We start from the raw sequence: 16,892 nt of genomic DNA on the forward strand, positions 1-16,892 counted from the left end.
GTGGGGCCATGCTGACTAGCCCACCTGGAGATTGCATGAACCAACTACCTCCTCCCCAACTGAGCATTTGCAGGAGAAAGCAGTCACACATACCACTGTATGGAATCAGACATATATAAAGGTTCTCCCCTTGCAGACGTTTGCACTGCACAGGCCAATGTTAGAGTGTAGGCACATGGCAGGTGCAAGGCCTGTCAAAGCAGGCCCACTCTCTTCTTATGCACTGGCCCAATGTGTGAGGGATACTTTTGAACAGAACTTCAGTATGGAGAAAACTGAGCTAACAGGACCTTCTTCCCCTCTTTAAGATATAGACTTACAAAGCCACTGGGGCGTGGGTGATGCTGTGGTCTAAACCACCAAGCCTCTTGGACTTGTCGATCGGAAGGTCGGTGGTTCGAATCCCCGTGACAGGGTGAGCTCCCTTTGTTCCCAGCTCCTGCCAACCTAGCAGTTTGAAAGCTCGCCAGTGCAAGTAGATAAATAGGTACCACTGCAGTGGAAAGGTAAACGGCTTCCTAGCAGTGGTTTAATCATGCTGGCCACATGACCCGGAAAGCTGCCTGTGGACAAACACCAGCTCCCTCGGTCTGAAAGCAAGATGAGTGCCGCAACCCCATAGCCACCTTTGACTGGACTTAACTGTCCAGGGGTCCTTTACCTTTACTTTACAAAGCCACTGTAACATATGTAATAAAAGGTGAACAAAAGGTGAATCACTGTAGGATTAAAAACTTTACTGGACAGTATCAATGTCATTCTTGGGTATTGGCTCAGTTCTATTTCTACTGTACAGTGGTACCTTGGGATGCAAACAGGATCTGTTCTGGAGCCCCGTTCGCATCCTGAACAGAATGTAAGATGCAACAGCACGTCTGTGCATGTGTGGGTCACGTTTTGCCACTTCTGCACATGCGTGTGATGTCATTTTGAGCATCTGCGCATGTGTGAGCGGCAAAACCCAGAAGTAACATGCTCCGTTACTTCTGGGTTGCCGCGGAGCGCAACCCGAAAGCGCTCAACCTGAAGCACATTCAACCTGAGGTATGACTGTAATCACTTTTAGTTTAACAACCAATCAATTGCTGTTGTGAAACTCCTGCACATATTCTAGTAAATTAAGACAGATATTGGGGTCTTGGGGGGGGGAGTAGTACCTCTGGTGGGGGACACATCATGCTCCTTCTGAGGTAGTTTATCCACCTTTGTCCCCACCCTGTGCTCGGCTCTCACCTGTAGCTTCCAGAAGCTGTCAGCATGCAACAGCATGCAACACACTCTGGGAACTAGCTTCAATTGGCTGGCTAAACCAGGTGAGGGTAGCCAATGGGTCTTAAACCTTCAGTGTGTTAGGGACTAGTCTGTCTCCTGTAGGTGAAGAGTGAAGCCCTGTAGGCTCCAGTGGATTGAGTGGACGAGACCAATAGTGGGTCCAACAGTCAAGAAGGTGGTTTCTGCACATGGTATAGAAGCATATGGGGCTCATCAACCTGGGAAGGTTGCCTATCTAGGGGAAGGAATCCTAAACCTCTGCTGCCTTGTGGAATATTTTCCGGCTAAAGTAAACCCTACATAAATCTGGAGTGGAGTTCCTAAGGTGGTTGGAAAGTGCCTTGTATGCCTCCTTTCAGCAACTCCTGAAGCAAAGCTGGTGCCAAAAGTATTGCTCTGCCTTCCTTTGGAGCACATCAATGAGGCCAAGTGCTGCTGCTGGTGGTGGTGTCTTCTCGCTGCTTGGGAATGGCTTACAAAGGTGCATCGGCCTGCCTTGCCAAACGCCCTGCCCCTTGACAGCCCAGGTCACTCTGCATAGTCCAAGGCAAACTGGGGTGATCCAGAACTGTCTAACTCTCACCCCAACTTCGTTGAAGCCAATTTCCCCCCTATCATCCCATTTTGGCCTGGGAGTTGGCTGAATTCAGTGCACAGTCCTTGTGCCCAAGCTTTGCTGTTCTAAGATAAAAATACCGTATTTTTCGCACCATAGGACGCACTTTTCCCGTCTTAAAAACTAAGGGGAAAAGTCTGTGCGTCCTATGGAGCGAATGCAGGGGGGGGGAGGCAGGCAGGAAAAGCCCTCAAGAGCCCCACACAAGCGTTGCGCGGCTCTTGCGGGCTTTTCCCCGAGAGGGAGAAGGGACTGACATCGCCAGTCAGTCCCTTCTCCCTCCTCTAGAAAAGCCTTGCACAAACTCTCCAGCGGGGGGGGGGGGGGAGGCTTCGCAAGGCTAAAGAGGAAGCCAGCGCAGCGAACGGGATCCATCCCGTTCGCTGCCCCGGCTTCCTCTTTAGACTTGCGCGCCTCGGGGGGGGGGAGGCTTCGCAAGGCTAAAGAGAAAGCCAGCGCAGCGAACGGGATCCATCCCGTTCGCTGCCCCGGCTTCCTCTTTAGACTTGCGCGCCTCTGGGGGGGGGAGGCTTCGCAAGGCTAAAGAGGAAGCCAGCGCAGCGAACGGGATCCATCCCGTTCGCTGCCCTGGCTTCCTCTTTAGACTTGCGTGCCTCTCCAGGGGGGGAGGAGGCTTCGCAAAGCCTCCTTCGCAAATCCATCCCACTGCCCTGGCTTCCTCTTTAGCCTTGCGTGCCTCTCCAGCCGCAAGAGATCTACCAGAGGTAGATCTTAACCTTTGCGTCACCTGGGAGCTTCTCTGGGCAGGAATTCCCTCAGCTTAAGTGAGGTGGGGGAAGTGTGGCAGGTAGGGGGGTACCTGCCTAGACACTGAAGCCACATGTCTCTCAGATGAAAATTGGGAGTGGGCATTGTGTGAAGTGGTCTGATGGTGGGCATTGTGTAAAGTGCTCTGATGGTGTGGGCATTGTGTGAAGTGCTCTGATGGTGTTTCCTACTTGGCAGGGGGTTGGACTCGATGGCCCTTGTGGTCTATTCCAACTCTATGATTCTATGATTCTAAGTGGCTGTGGATCTCCTGCTGCAGAACTGTAGGACTGTATAGAGTTGGGAGGGCCACCCGAGGGTCATCTAGCCCAGCCCCCTCACAATGTAGGAATCACAGCTAAAAAACGCCAGGCAGATGGTCCCCCAACCGCTGCTTAAAAGCCTCCAGTGGTGGAGACCCCAAACACCTTCCGAGGTCATAGAATTGCAGGGTTGGAAGGGAACCCCAGGAGTCATCTAGTCCAGCCCCGGTGGACAGCGGGCGCAATCCATCCCATTGCGCAAGACTAAAGATGCTGCTCAAGGCTAAAGAGGAAGCCAGGGCAGTGAGTGCCTGCCCTGGACTGCCTTGTCTTCTTCTTTAAACCTGGAGAGGTTTAGCTCCTGGCTGGAGAGGTTGCGCGGCTATGGATCCCGTGCGCTGTCTTGGCTTCTTTGCTCTTTGGGGCTGGTAGGGGAACCCGGGCTTCCCCTGCAGCCCCGAGAAGCTCTGGGAGAAGCAGACAGGCTGTGCGCAGCCTGTCCATTGCTCTTTGGGGCTGGGGGGAGGGATAATATTTTTTTCCTTGATTTCCCCCTGTAAAAACTAGGTGCGTCCTGTGGTCCGGTGCGTCCAATAGAGCGAAAAATACGGTAATCAGGCCTAACACTGCACAAATAGAGCTGTGTGGGTGAAACCAACGGGTTTCTCTGGGTCTACTATAAAGGCAATGTTTTACTTCTTTATCTTTGGAAGGCTTACAAGTTTCAGCCCCAAATTAGTGACTTATCTAAGGGCATTGAGGTTTCACTAATCTCTGTTTTCTCCCTTGTCAGCCTCCCCAGTGTTTCTTAGGGTTAGAAACAACCACTAACAATGTGGTAGCCGCTTTAAAGCCTTACTGCATCACCACTCTTAACAGAGGCAATTGCGTTTATTTTTTGGTTTGATAAAAGCTCTGAGAGCCACTCAGAAATTGATGAAAGTGAGGAGGAGTGGAAGAAATGGCAATGCTGGGCCTACCATGTTATTAGAGTTTGCTATGGTCTCAATCCTACATAGATGTGTGAAAAGTCTATGAGCAGTGAAGGCTCTGGATGGCACCTTCCTTTGCCCATGGCTTCCCATCCCCAAGTCTGCCAGACATGCATACATTGGATGTCATGTTTGAATAGCTACACACAGCTCCAAAATCATAATGACCAGTCTATACAACACATGTCCTTAAAATCAGAGATAATAATGGGATGGGCAGCTCTAATTTGAACAACAGTGCACTAGGCTGCTATTTTTCAGTAGCAGTCCCATTTCATTTGCAATGTCCACTTCTGTCTTTAGACTATATAAATGTACAATGTAAGAGCAAGCCAGCTTCCCATTTTAGAAGTATCAGCAAGTGCAGGTGCTGTAAACTGCAATATTAATTTAATCTGAAACTAGCTCTGATCAAAAATGATCAAGAGCCATTCTGCTGCAGTAGTTGAGCAACATGGTTACTTGTTGCCTAATGCCTTTGGCATTATAAGCAGAACAGAAACACACAACACTCACAACAGTTCTTGATATAAGCACAGACTTCACACTATTTATGGAAATAAATAATAGTGGATATTAAGCTTTAAATAAGGAATTAATGGACATTATCGTTTACGGTGTATATTAGTAAAATACTTCCCTACCAGTCTCTTCATGGCACCCTTGACCTCCTTGTTCCTTAGGCTATAGATCAGTGGATTCAGCATGGGAATCACCACAGCATAAAACAAAGACACTATTTTGCCCCGTTCTGGGGACAGGCTAGAAGGACGCCTGATATACATGACGAAAACTGTCCCATAAAAGAGGGTGACCGCCATCAGGTGGAAGCCGCATGTGGAGAAAGCTTTGTACCTACCCTCAACAGAGGGTATCCTCAGGATCGTAGAGAGAATGAAAATGTAGGAGATTAGAATAACAACGAGGGAGCTGATGAGGTTGAAACTGGCAGAAAGTAGCATAAGGGTCTGTTTGATATGGGTGTCAGAGCAGGACAGTTTCATGAGAGGTGGGTCAGCACAGTAAAAGTGGTTGATGACATGGGAGCCACAGAAGGTCAGGCGGAAGGTGAATATGGTCTGTATCATGGCATCTAGGAAAGCATATGCAGAGGGAACAGCCACCAGCCACATGCAAACCTTTGGTGTCATCTTTGTGGTATATGTCAGTGGATTGCAGATAGCTGCATACCGATCATATGCCATGACGGCCAGGATGAAGGATTCTGTGAGACCCAGAGCAATGAAGAGATAACACTGTATCAAGCATCCAGTAAAAGAAATGTATTTGTGGCCTGTAACTAAATTTGCCAACATCCGAGGTGTGACATTGGAGGAATAGCAAAAGTCTATAAAGGACAAGCTGCTGAGGAAGAAGTACATGGGAGTGTGGAGTTGAGAATCCATCTTGATTACTGTGATTGTCCCCAGATTTCCCACAACAGTAATAATATAGACCAGCAGGAACAAAACCGAGAGTGGAAGCTGCAGTTTAGGATACTCTGCAAATCCCAATAGAATAAATTCAGATCCTGATGTATTATTTCCCTTCACCATTCTGCTATGCATTTTGCCTTTTGAGATACAAGAATTGAAATGCAGGCAGTCTAAGTGCTTTTCCTGAAAGACAAAACAACCCAGTTTATGTTTCTTCCTTCCTTCAGCCAGACGCTGGCACAATATACTTCCCTTGCAGGAGATAAGAACATCATCATCATCAATAAGTTTATTGTTCTAGCTGAAGGCCATGACAATTGAGTAGAATATCTATGGAAGAATAAACATGAAAACATGCTGCTGAAGGCTGGCCTAGAACATACTGTGCAATTGGATTCTGCAGGAAAGATCCCAAGCAGGATCTTTCCCAGTCTTTTCCCCGTCTACCCTTCAAGCCCATCTAGGCACAGACAAGCCCCAGATAATTCCCATTGAAAGAATAGAGGAAAGTAGGAATTCCGCGTGTAAGTTTATGCCATAATCACTGGGTCAGGTGCCATGTGCCTGACTTTTCACAGGATGGTTCACTCTTTGAAGTGCTGCCGGATGACAGTCCTCAATCTGAAGACATCTTCTGTTTGAAGGGCTGTCTGGTCCAAGTCCAGTTTTAAGATAAAGAGCCATAAGAAGTGATAGCAGAAGCCTTGAAGTTGCTCATCAGCATTTAGCCCCTGGACTGTAGAATGAGCATAAACAAAGGTCACCCAGTCACATACTTCCTCATTAGGGTGAGATATATTGCATTTCTCCTTAAATTATCATATGGTAATTCTTTCAACATTTGCACCTATACATATAAATTAGGATGTGCTAATTACATGCCAACCCATGCCCTCTTTCTTGATGACAAATGAGTAGCTACCCTAATCACAGGATTATTTTGCAAGCACGGTCTTGCCATTCTGTAGATTGGAACAACCCCACCCCCATAGGTTCAGTGCTGTATAGAATTACAAATATTCACTGTTTCTGGGACAAATAATGAATACTTTTTACAGCTATGTTCAGCCTACCAGTTCAGGAAATGTTGGAGACATTTCCACCCAGAGTCCAGAGCAGGGGCAGATTTTGGTAATCTTTCGTAGTATGGCACCCTGAGTGAAGCCGGAATTTGGGGCCCCCAAATGAATCTTCTCAATGACGGATCTTCTCAATTTTGTGCCCCCTGGGCTCAGCACCCTGTGCAAGGAAACTGTCCTAAATCTGGCGCTGTCCAGAGCACTGACACTGGAGCTAGGCAGAAGAACAGTTTTATACTGTCATCCTTAGCTCTACAACATGTGACCACTAACATTTTCCTGAACTTCCCAACTAGCATGGATCCCCAAAGATATGACACAATCATTACTTTAGCACAGCCTTGGAAGTCAATTAAGGATACTCTGAGAATTTCTTTCCCCCAGAGTTGCTGAGAATAGAAAAGCATATTTATGTTTGTGATTCCTGTGGGGTTTTGAGCGAGTGAAATCCATACTCTTTCTACAACTGTCATACAGTTGTAGAGGCATTTAATTATTTGTTTTCTTTATTTATTTACATTTATCTATAGGGTGCTCTTTGTTGAATGCTTTCAATCCCACAGGGGGGAAACAAAGTAATAAAAATAAGCAGAGAAAAGCAAAAAATACAAGGATCATATAAACAGGACCAATACACAACTATACAATTCTATTGTAAGTTAAGCAAGCAAAAATACAATGGAAATTAATATTTCCAATTTAACAAAACACAAGCCTCCAGGTTGGCAGGGCTGCCAGATAGTGATGTGGAGATGGATTTGCTGCCCCGCCATCTCTCTGCTCCTTACTTGCTGACACAGACAGCATTCAGGTTCTTCCAGGGTCTTGGGAGGAGGGTCTGTGGCGTCTCTCCTTAAATAGGGAGCAAACACAGTTTCTTCATGGTATGGAGATAGAAGCATAATTGTTAGGAATCCAGGCATGGCCATACCTTCATTAAACAGCATTTGAGCTAATGGCTTGGCATGGCTGGGAAATAGTTCCTCATTACCTAGGGATGTTTTGAATGGAGAGAATTATCACTTGGGGGCAGGTGTTTGTGTTTGATGGAACAATCATACACCCGCTCTAGGGTGGGGGCAAGTTTGCCATACCCTAGCTCCCACACAAAAGAAGACTCAGGTTGGGTTTTCTTCTTCCCCAGCTGTGGTGAACTGTGGGGATGGCCCAGCTTATAAACCAGCTCCTCCCCAAACTGAATGAATGAATGACTCAATCAATCAATCAATCAATCAATCAATCAATTAATCATCAATTTATTACGGTCACATACCAGAAATTCCTCCCTAAACTGTCCCAAACTGTGTGGTACACACCCTTCCTGCCTTTGTAAAGTGTGAACTTTGCCAAATGCTTGTTGAAGGGACTGAGTAGGAGTTCTTGGTAGAGCACCTAATTGGCCTGGGATTTGGCCTCTTTTTCACCTACTTTACTCTCCTGGGAATTCCTTGTTTGGAGTGGAGTTCCTCATTTGGTTGAATCTCGCCTGTAGTCTAGGCAGCAAAGTGGAATTAAGATCTGTTGAGTAAATTCCTGAGGTATTATGCAAGGCATTATGGTTAAATGCACTCCTTGGTCAACCTCCATTGCAATTGGTTTGTGGGTTATTGTGGGTGTCATGTAGCATGTGTACTAGGGAGAACGTCAAACCAGTGGGCTGTGATACATTGTTTGGCTCAAAAACCCAAGGCCCTGGGAGCAAGGAGGAAGTGTTACTTCACTATTTGCTGTGGGGTCATAGCTTGTACCTGATGATATGCCCAGGAGCAAGAAGGGATATGATCTCTCCATCAATGAGGAACTTTCCTGCTTGGATTATTTGATTTGGTTGATCAGTTCAATTTTCTATTTGGTTATTGCAGATCCTCTTATTGTTATTTTCATATTTTAATAAATATAACATTCCCCCACTTTAGTATTGTACCCTGAGTCTTCTTTTGGGGTATGATGGCAATAGGAGCATTTTTGGAACAGAAGATGGGGAATGGGAAACACAGGACAGAGAAGCAGAAACTCACCTTTGAGCTCTAGAAGTTCATTTGCGTTGCAACTGTCTCTGGTGATCTGAAATGAAATGCTGCCCTGCTAGAAGGACGAAAGCTGTCTGCCTCCAGCTATGTTCTATTTGCTTATTTCCACACATACATTTTTAAAAAGTTTTTAATTTTTTACAAAAAGCCGTAAGTTTTCAGTGGTCTCATCTCCCAAACTCAGGTAAATGCTTCCACTTGGAATCTCTAACCATGTGAGGAAGTAGGGAGCATATAACAATATAAACCATCTCTATTTTATTTGTTTTTTTATTAGCAAGCTTGGGAAGAATGTAGGCTCATGTTCACCTTAGCTTTCTATCTCCTAGTTGTGCAGTACTGCGGTTATGGTTAACATTGTGGTCCATAGCCACTCAGATATCATTTGTACCATCTGGTTATTTGATGTAGGTCCTAGGGATATGGCACAAGACTCCACTTCTGGCTCCTCATCCCCAATTCAAAACAAATCTACACATTATGTGGTACAGGGGTTGCCAGCCTTTTTGAACCAATGGGTACATTTCAAATGTTGAGAGTGCTAGAGGCACTGGTCAATAAACAAATGTTATGGCATAAGACAAAATGGCTGCCATGGGGAGCGTAGCCAGAAACAGCAAAAGAGATATGGCTACCCCCAACAAAGTTATGCTTATTATGGAAAATCAGCTACTGCATGTTGTGTTGCTTTTGATTCTGGAAATCACACAATATTGGTTTTACACACACACACACACACACACACACACACACACACACACACTGATCCCATTGCTGTCTAATGGCAACAGGGGACATTCTTCAGTAGGAAAAAATATATATACAATGTAGCCACACCACACTCACTGTACATTTTGTCATATAACTTTCATTTTTGGAGGGCTACAGAGTTGCTTTTTCAAGAAATAAGGTATGAAAGCTCAGAGACAGCAGTGAAACCCTTCAAAAGCATCATGGCTCCTGCACGTTCCAGGATGGAATCTCTGATCTTCTGATTAATATTAGTTCAAAAGGTCATACCACTATAGTATAATTAAACAGGAAAGGGGGCACATTTTCATTGTCAACAACAGCTCCCAGGAATCCGATGGAGAGCAGTAATTTTACTCTCAGGGCTCTAGAGGACAACAAGTGGAGCAGAAGAACCATTTCAGAGACAATCTCCCTGGGCTCATAGATGAATATAAAGCCTTCTGCTTCATTCAGCTGCCGGTGCTCTTGGGAGTCTGTGGGATTGCCTCTTTCCTCATTGAGGTAGGTTTTACCAGCATCCATTGCCCATATTTGGGTGTGGGACATCTTATATCAATTGAGGCATTCAACCTATCTTCCACTGGGCTCTATTTATAGAATGGTGTGTTGAGAAAGACTGCCACTGTGCAGTGGTCCTATCTGTTTCTGAAGTAGCTGCAGCTAGATGTCCACGAACAGCAAGATTTAGTTTGGATCCCAGTTCAGAACTGTGGGAAAACAACAGACCTCAGTCTGAAGTAGTTTGTAGAGTTGGTGAATCAGTCAGAAAAAATATACCTTTTAATTATTATTTTAGGGTAGGAATGGATGAGATTTGCAGGAAAAGTCATCTGCTAAAGAGGGCACAGAACCTGTCAAATTTTAGAACAGCTGCTGTGGTTTTCCCTGCAGCTTTACAGTTTGGAGGTGGGTAAAAAATAATCAACCTCATCTGGGGTTTTATGAGTAGTTGGTCTGAAAATTACAAACATGTCTAATCTTCTTTTTTTGTGAACCGTCCTGAGACCTCTGTGTATAGGGCAGTATATAAATTCAATGAACGAACGAACAAATGAATGAATCTCCCACTGAAACTGCCTTTGAATTCCTCAAAGGCAGTCACTGTCCTGAATCGCTTGCCAATCACATTCATTGGATGACCCTGGGTACTAGCATTATTATTTAAACAACAACATTAGGAACTTGTCTCTGTTCACCATCTCCACAGTATGCATATTTTTATTAACTTTAACCACCACCACTCTTCTCTGTTTTCTATGATGTCCGAACACCTTACTTTTTAAAGGAAAGGTTTGCCAATCCCGTGATCATTTTACTGGCATTTTCTGCACCTTTTCCAGATCAACAATACTGTGCGGCCAGAGCAGTAGATAGTATTCCAAATGCAGCTACCCTTCTAAATTCTTTCTACCATGATCACAAGACACTATGCCATCGTCACAATCAGCAGATCCCTTTCCTGTATATGTCAGTTGTTGATATTTTGCCCCATTATGTGAATCACTTTACATTTGCTTTCATTCGATCTTGTTTTCATTTCTCCCCCTTCATCTATTTTGGAGCTATTGACAAGCTGACTCTGGAATATTGAGTGGAGTGCTATGGTTGTGTATGTTTTCAGGTTCTTTTTTGACATTTACTTTAGCTATACCCCCCCAAAAATATGGTGAGTCAATGTAACCACCTCTTTCTTCTGTACGGTGGAACCTTGGGTTATGTACCTCTCTGGATATGTAACTTTCAGGTTATGAATGTGGCAAACTTGGAAGTATTCTTCTGGGTTTCGCTGTGCACACATGCACAGAAGCGCTCTATCATGCTGCGCGCATGTGCAGAAGCAGCACCTCTGGTTACGGATTTTTTGGGGGTGCACACGGACCCCCAGAACAAATTAAATTCATATCCAGGGGGTCCACTGTATATAGAAAAGAGACCTATAGCTCTATCTTTTCCATACATATAAGGTCTGATAATATCTGGATCACCAGTACACCAAAAAGCACTTCAAGGTCCCTACTTTACCCATGAGAATATGGATACCTCTGATGATCAGATGTTGAAGCTAAAAAAGGCAGAATAGCATTCACACACTTTTTTTTGTCACATTCTAAATGCATCTGTTTGGCAGGTGTGAGAAAGAAAATACTGAACTAGATGGTGCTTTTTGTGTTCTTATTCTCTGTCTCCCCCCTCATATAATACTAACCTTTTCCAAATTTATAAGTTTGTGCATGTGTGCATTTTAACTATGTTTCTATTATTCATTCCCCTTTCATTCAGGTAGCACAAAGTCTATTATGCAACAATTGTATGTTGTCTTCAAGCTAGTTGTGTGTTAAAACAATGGAGATAAAAAGGACCCACCCCCTTGAATCACACACAAAAACAGTAGAGGTTTGAGACCACAGAATAAAACTAGGGAAGAATATTGCTTCACCAGCACATCAAATAATAAGTCTGATTTCACATTCTTTGCATGTATGTTCCTTTCGTTTTCAGAAGACATTATAAATGTGTAGATGGCTGAACAAAATAACACAATTGTATTTGACTTCATTCTTTTGGGTGTCACAAATCGTAGAGAGCTGCAGCTTCCTCTCTTCATGCTGTTTTCAGTCGTTTACATTATCACCCTTCTGGGGAATGTGGGGATGATCACATTAATCAGGATGGACTCCCAACTCCACACTCCCATGTACTTCTTCCTCAGCAGCCTGTCCTTTGTAGACCTCTGCTATTCCTCCAATGTCACACCTCGGATGCTGGCCAATTTTGTAGCAGACTATAAAGTCATTTCTTTTACTGGATGTCTGATACAGTGTTATCTCTTCATTGCACTGGTGCTTACGGAGTCCTTCATCCTGGCCATCATGGCATATGATAGGTATGTAGCCATCTGCAACCCACTACTCTATACCACAAAGATGACACCAAAGGTCTGCATGTGGCTGGTCGCAGTTCCCTCTGCATATGCTTTCCTAGATGCCATGATACAGACCATATTCACCTTCCGCTTGACCTTCTGTGGCTCCCATGTCATCAACCACTTTTACTGTGCTGACCCACCTCTCATGAAACTGTCCTGCTCTGACACCCATATCAAATTGACCCTGATGTTACTTTCTGCCAGTTTCAACCTCATCAGTTCCCTAGCTGTTATTCTGACTTCCTACACCTTCATCCTCTTCACTATTCTGAAAATTCGCAATACCGGAGCGAGGTACAAAGCTTTCTCCACATGTGGCTCCCACCTGACGGCTGTCACCCTTTTCTATGGGACGCTCTTTGTCATGTACATCAGACGTCCTTCCAGCATGTCCCTAGAACAGGGCAAAATAGTCTCTGTGTTTTATGCCGTGGTGATCCCTATGCTGAATCCGTTGATCTACAGCCTAAGGAACAAGGAGGTGAAGGGTGCCCTGAAGAGATTATTGCAGAGGAAAGTGTTATTGCATTAAATGTCTATTCATTCACTAGTTATAAAATGAAATGATCCATGAGGAAGATGTGTCCACCATATGGTGAAGAAGAGGGAATATGAATTTTTACAGCTTATGAATGTATGGTATTTAATATGTGGTAGATGAGTTCTTGCACCTTGCTGTCTGGTTTCTTCCTTCCCTCCCCACTTTTCCAATTCAATTTTGGTTGTTGGTTTCGATCTCCATAAAATATTGACAGTACGGCCCAAATACAAAATAGTATCTCTCACTCATCACCAGCATCTAATTTTCAGATCCACCAGTTCTTCAAAATTGAAACAGGGTGTTTGGGTGGATGTATTGCTTACACACTGCAACGGTACCTAATGGGTAGGGGAAATGCTCCTTGCAGCCTCTTCTGAAACTTCTGACTTACATTTTCATCCTCAAATTGTGAATTTCCTGGGAAAAAGGAGAAACTTGGAGTCAGCATCAGGTATGGTATCCTTCTTACATCTGCAAAGAAACACGGAAGCCCAAAGCCTAGCCTCGTGTCTTTTTCTCCATGAGCCCCCAACTTCATGAGACCATCAACTACAATGAAGAAATGAGTATCTTTATCCTATCGGTGTTACCTCTCATTTTGGTTGTATATATACTATTCTTTATTTGGCTCTCCAAGAAATTAATCTTGTGGTGTTAATGTGAGGTGGTATTAATGTTACTATTGGTTGATTGGATTCTACAATGAAAAGAATGCTCCTTATATTCATGTGGATGTAGTGTTTCCCTCCGCCCCATCCACAAACCATTTGAAAGCCAGAAAACCATTTGTTTGCACCACAAGTTCCTTAGTCTTTCTGAGGATGCTTGTTTAGGCATGACAGGGGCTGGAGCGGGAGGGAATAGTTGGGGTGGGGAATTTGGGGGATGTGGAATTTGTTATAGAATACACACATTAGATTTTAGTGATTGCCCTGGGCCTGTATATCATTATGAGATTCCTCTTTTGTCATGGCTGATGTCTATAGTGTTTCACTGAAGGTACAAGGCTTAGATGATGTAATCAAGCAATGGAGGAACTCTGAGTACATTAGAAGGCAGAAGTCCTTTATTGTTTCTTTATCCAGGAGACACATGATGCAGCTACAAGCAGTAGCCTCTTATCCTACTCATACCTTAGCAAACATTATATAGCTCCAGGTAATAAGCAGTCCAGAGGTGTTGCTAAAACCAGGTCCTAATCTCATGTTTCCCAGTTAGCTAAGTACTATGGACCCCGTATTTTTCAAAAGCCAAGCCACAGATCCCTACTTTTGAAAATCGTGATATCTTTATGGTAGTTTTTGTTATGTGAATGGTGCCACGGACCCCCTGGGTGGGTTACATGGACCCCCTGGGCCTGCGGACTGCCAATTGGGAACCACTGTCCAACTCTTTTAATTTTCAGGACCTACGGGGAAGGGTTCTGTGTCTGGCTGGAATACTAGGTACCCTCACTCTTATTTGCATCGGTTTAAACACTGGTCCTGTTTTATGAACACAATGGAAATCATTTGTTAGGCAATTGTTTGCATAACAAGTCAATGATTTTCACTGATTCCTACTGGGAAAATTCTAATGCACTCTTGAGTATGCAATCTGTAGTGCATATAGTGAGGAATGGATACTAATTCATTTTGTTCAGAAAAGTGAATTTTCGCATAGCAAGCATTTGTAAATGGGACCTGAGTGTTACCTTCAAAACTATTTTTGCAGGCAATTTGAATGCTATCTGTAGTAAGCATTTGGATAGACTTCCCAATGTGTCGCTTGGCAGCTATTCTGGAAATAAATGTATATTCCCACTCTAAAACAGCTACAATCTTAAAAAAGGATGGTGTCATATAAATCAGGGAGCGAGCTATCACACATATTTATCTCTGAAATTTCATTCTTATTCAGGAATGATTTTTCTTTTTAATCTCTGTCTCCCTAATTTTGATTTTATTGAACATAGAACCCATGACTCTATCTGATCACTTTAAGGCCTCTTTACAAATACAGGACCCCATTATCTCTGACTCGATATGGTGGTTGCATACATTCCTGATGAACCACAAGATATTCCAGAGGCAATCCAAATGGCTATAAGAAATTACTTTGCTGACAATGCCTCTCCCAATGTCGAACCTCATATTCTCTGGGGTGCAATGAAGGCTGCAGTACTTGGCATATGCATTGAAGAAATGACTGGAACAACATCAACAAAAGGAATTCCTCTAACAAAAATGCCAATCCAGTCAGATATACAAGACCATGAATTAAAACATTAAAGGACAGGCTCCAACTGAATTTATGTCAACCTAATCACTAAAAGGATTCTGCATCCTGTGTCCATTGAACATATTCTTTCCTGGGCTACATTTGTGTCCCTTCTTCCCCTGATTTTTGTTTTTGTTTTCATTTTTTGTACTTCTGCAAATCATGGAGTTACCCCAAGGCTGCCAATAATTCTCTCTTGGGCATGGATGATTCCTTTTAGCTACATAAGGGTTGATAATCTCAGAATGAGTTCACAATTAATATAAATGATTACACTAGCCCTTATTTTAAATACTGGATATCTCTTCTGCAATTATTCCTGGTATTATTACCAAACTTTCACATTTTATTTTATTTCACATTTCATTCATTTTCCATGAGTGATGAACTGAAATAATGACATAGTCAATGGTAAAAGAGAACAGGAAGTCTAATATCTTCAGCCAACAAATTAACTACTAAATTATACTAGTTCAATAGATGCAATAGTCAATTAAACAGGAACACATGTTCATTGTCAACAGCAGCCACTAAGTATCCTATGGAGTGCAGTAATTTTTACTCTCAAGGCTCTAGAAAACAACAAGAGAAACAGAAGAGATTCTGTCCCTTGACTCACAGGTGACTATAAAGTTTTCTGTTTCACGCAGCTGCTACTGCTATCAGGAATCTGTGGGACTGCCTCTTCTCTCATTGAGGTAGGTTTTACCAGCATCCATTAACTATATTCAGGTGTGAAACATCTAATATCTATCCAGGAATTTAGCCAAATGTCCCTTTGGCTCTGAGAGTTTTATTTCTATAGCATAGTATGTTGACTAAGACTCCAGTTGTGCATTGGTCACATTCATTTCCAAATCAGTTGCAACTAGATGTGTATTCACCAATGATAAGATTCATTCCTCCCCCATTCAACACTTTGAGGAAACAGATTGCCTCGGTGTGAAGTGCTTTGCAGGCTTGCCAATTCATTCAGAAGCATTTATGCCTTTTTAATTATAATTTTGGGCTAGATGCAATCTGCTGGCAAAGTTACTCCTTATGAGGACATGGAAACTGGCAAATTTCAAAATGGCTGCCATGGTTTTCCTGCAGCTTTATCTGCTGACAAGGTTGCACTCCTGTCAGCACTTGTGCTACAGCATTCTGCACCAACTGCAACTTCTGGATCAGGCACAAGAGAAGCCCCACACAGAGTCCAGTAACCCAATGCATGAACTACTGTGGCAAGGCTTTCCTGGTCCAGGGATGGTCATAGCAATTGAAACAGTTGCAGTTGGTAAAAGGAACTGAGCACCCCAAATGACAAACCTGCTCCTTCAGGGGGAGTGCAAACCCATCCAGGGTAGGCAACTGAACAATTTGTCAGACAGAAGAAGCAGAAGCAGAAGCAGAAGCAGAAGCAGAAGCAGAAGCAGAAGCAGAAGAAGAAGAAGAAGAAGAAGAAGAAGAAGAAGAAGAAGAAGAGTTTGGATTTGATATCCCGCTTTATCACTGCCCAAAGGAGTCTCAAAGCGGCTAACATTCTCCTGTCCCTTCCTCCCCCACAACAAACACTCTATGAGGTGAGTGAGGCTGAGAGACTTCAGAGAAGTGTGACTAGCCCAAGGTCACCCAGCAGCTGCAAGTGGAGGAGCGGGGACGTGAACCCGGTTCACCAGATTACGAGCCCACCACTCTTAACCACTACACCACACTGGCTCATTCACAGTGCCTCTGTCTTGCCAGGATTCAAGATCAGTTTGTTTTTCCTTATCCATTTCACCACTGCATCCCAGGCAATGGCCAAGAGACTGCACAGCTTCTCCTGATTCCAATGTTATGGAGAAACAGAGGTGAGTGTCAGCAGCATACTGATGGCCCTCATCCTGAAACATTGAATGACTGCTCCCAATGGCTATGTGTAGATATTGATAGTACTGGGGATAACAGAGCAGAACCCCATGACATAGCTGCA

The 16,892-nt window shown here is 43.8% G+C and overlaps 2 protein-coding genes across 2 annotated transcripts; one reads left to right on the forward strand and one right to left on the reverse strand.

Moving 5' to 3' along the window:
• Positions 1-4,516: 4,516 nt before the first annotated feature.
• On the reverse strand, positions 4,517-5,467 carry LOC308592941 (olfactory receptor 5M11-like; the record flags this gene model as incomplete). The annotated part of the gene is made up of 1 exon (XM_081205025.1): positions 4,517-5,467. The coding sequence occupies one exon, from the start codon at positions 5,465-5,467 to the stop codon at positions 4,517-4,519; it is 951 nt and encodes a 316-aa protein (XP_081061151.1).
• Positions 5,468-11,728: 6,261 nt separating this feature from the next.
• LOC308573038 (olfactory receptor 5M5-like) lies at positions 11,729-12,667 on the forward strand (the record flags this gene model as incomplete). The annotated part of the gene is made up of 1 exon (XM_081169713.1): positions 11,729-12,667. The coding sequence occupies one exon, from the start codon at positions 11,729-11,731 to the stop codon at positions 12,665-12,667; it is 939 nt and encodes a 312-aa protein (XP_081025839.1).
• Positions 12,668-16,892: the final 4,225 nt, after the last annotated feature.

This window comes from Podarcis bocagei (genome assembly GCF_964188305.1).
Source record: "Podarcis bocagei genome assembly, chromosome: 1".
NCBI lineage: Eukaryota > Metazoa > Chordata > Lepidosauria > Squamata > Lacertidae > Podarcis > Podarcis bocagei.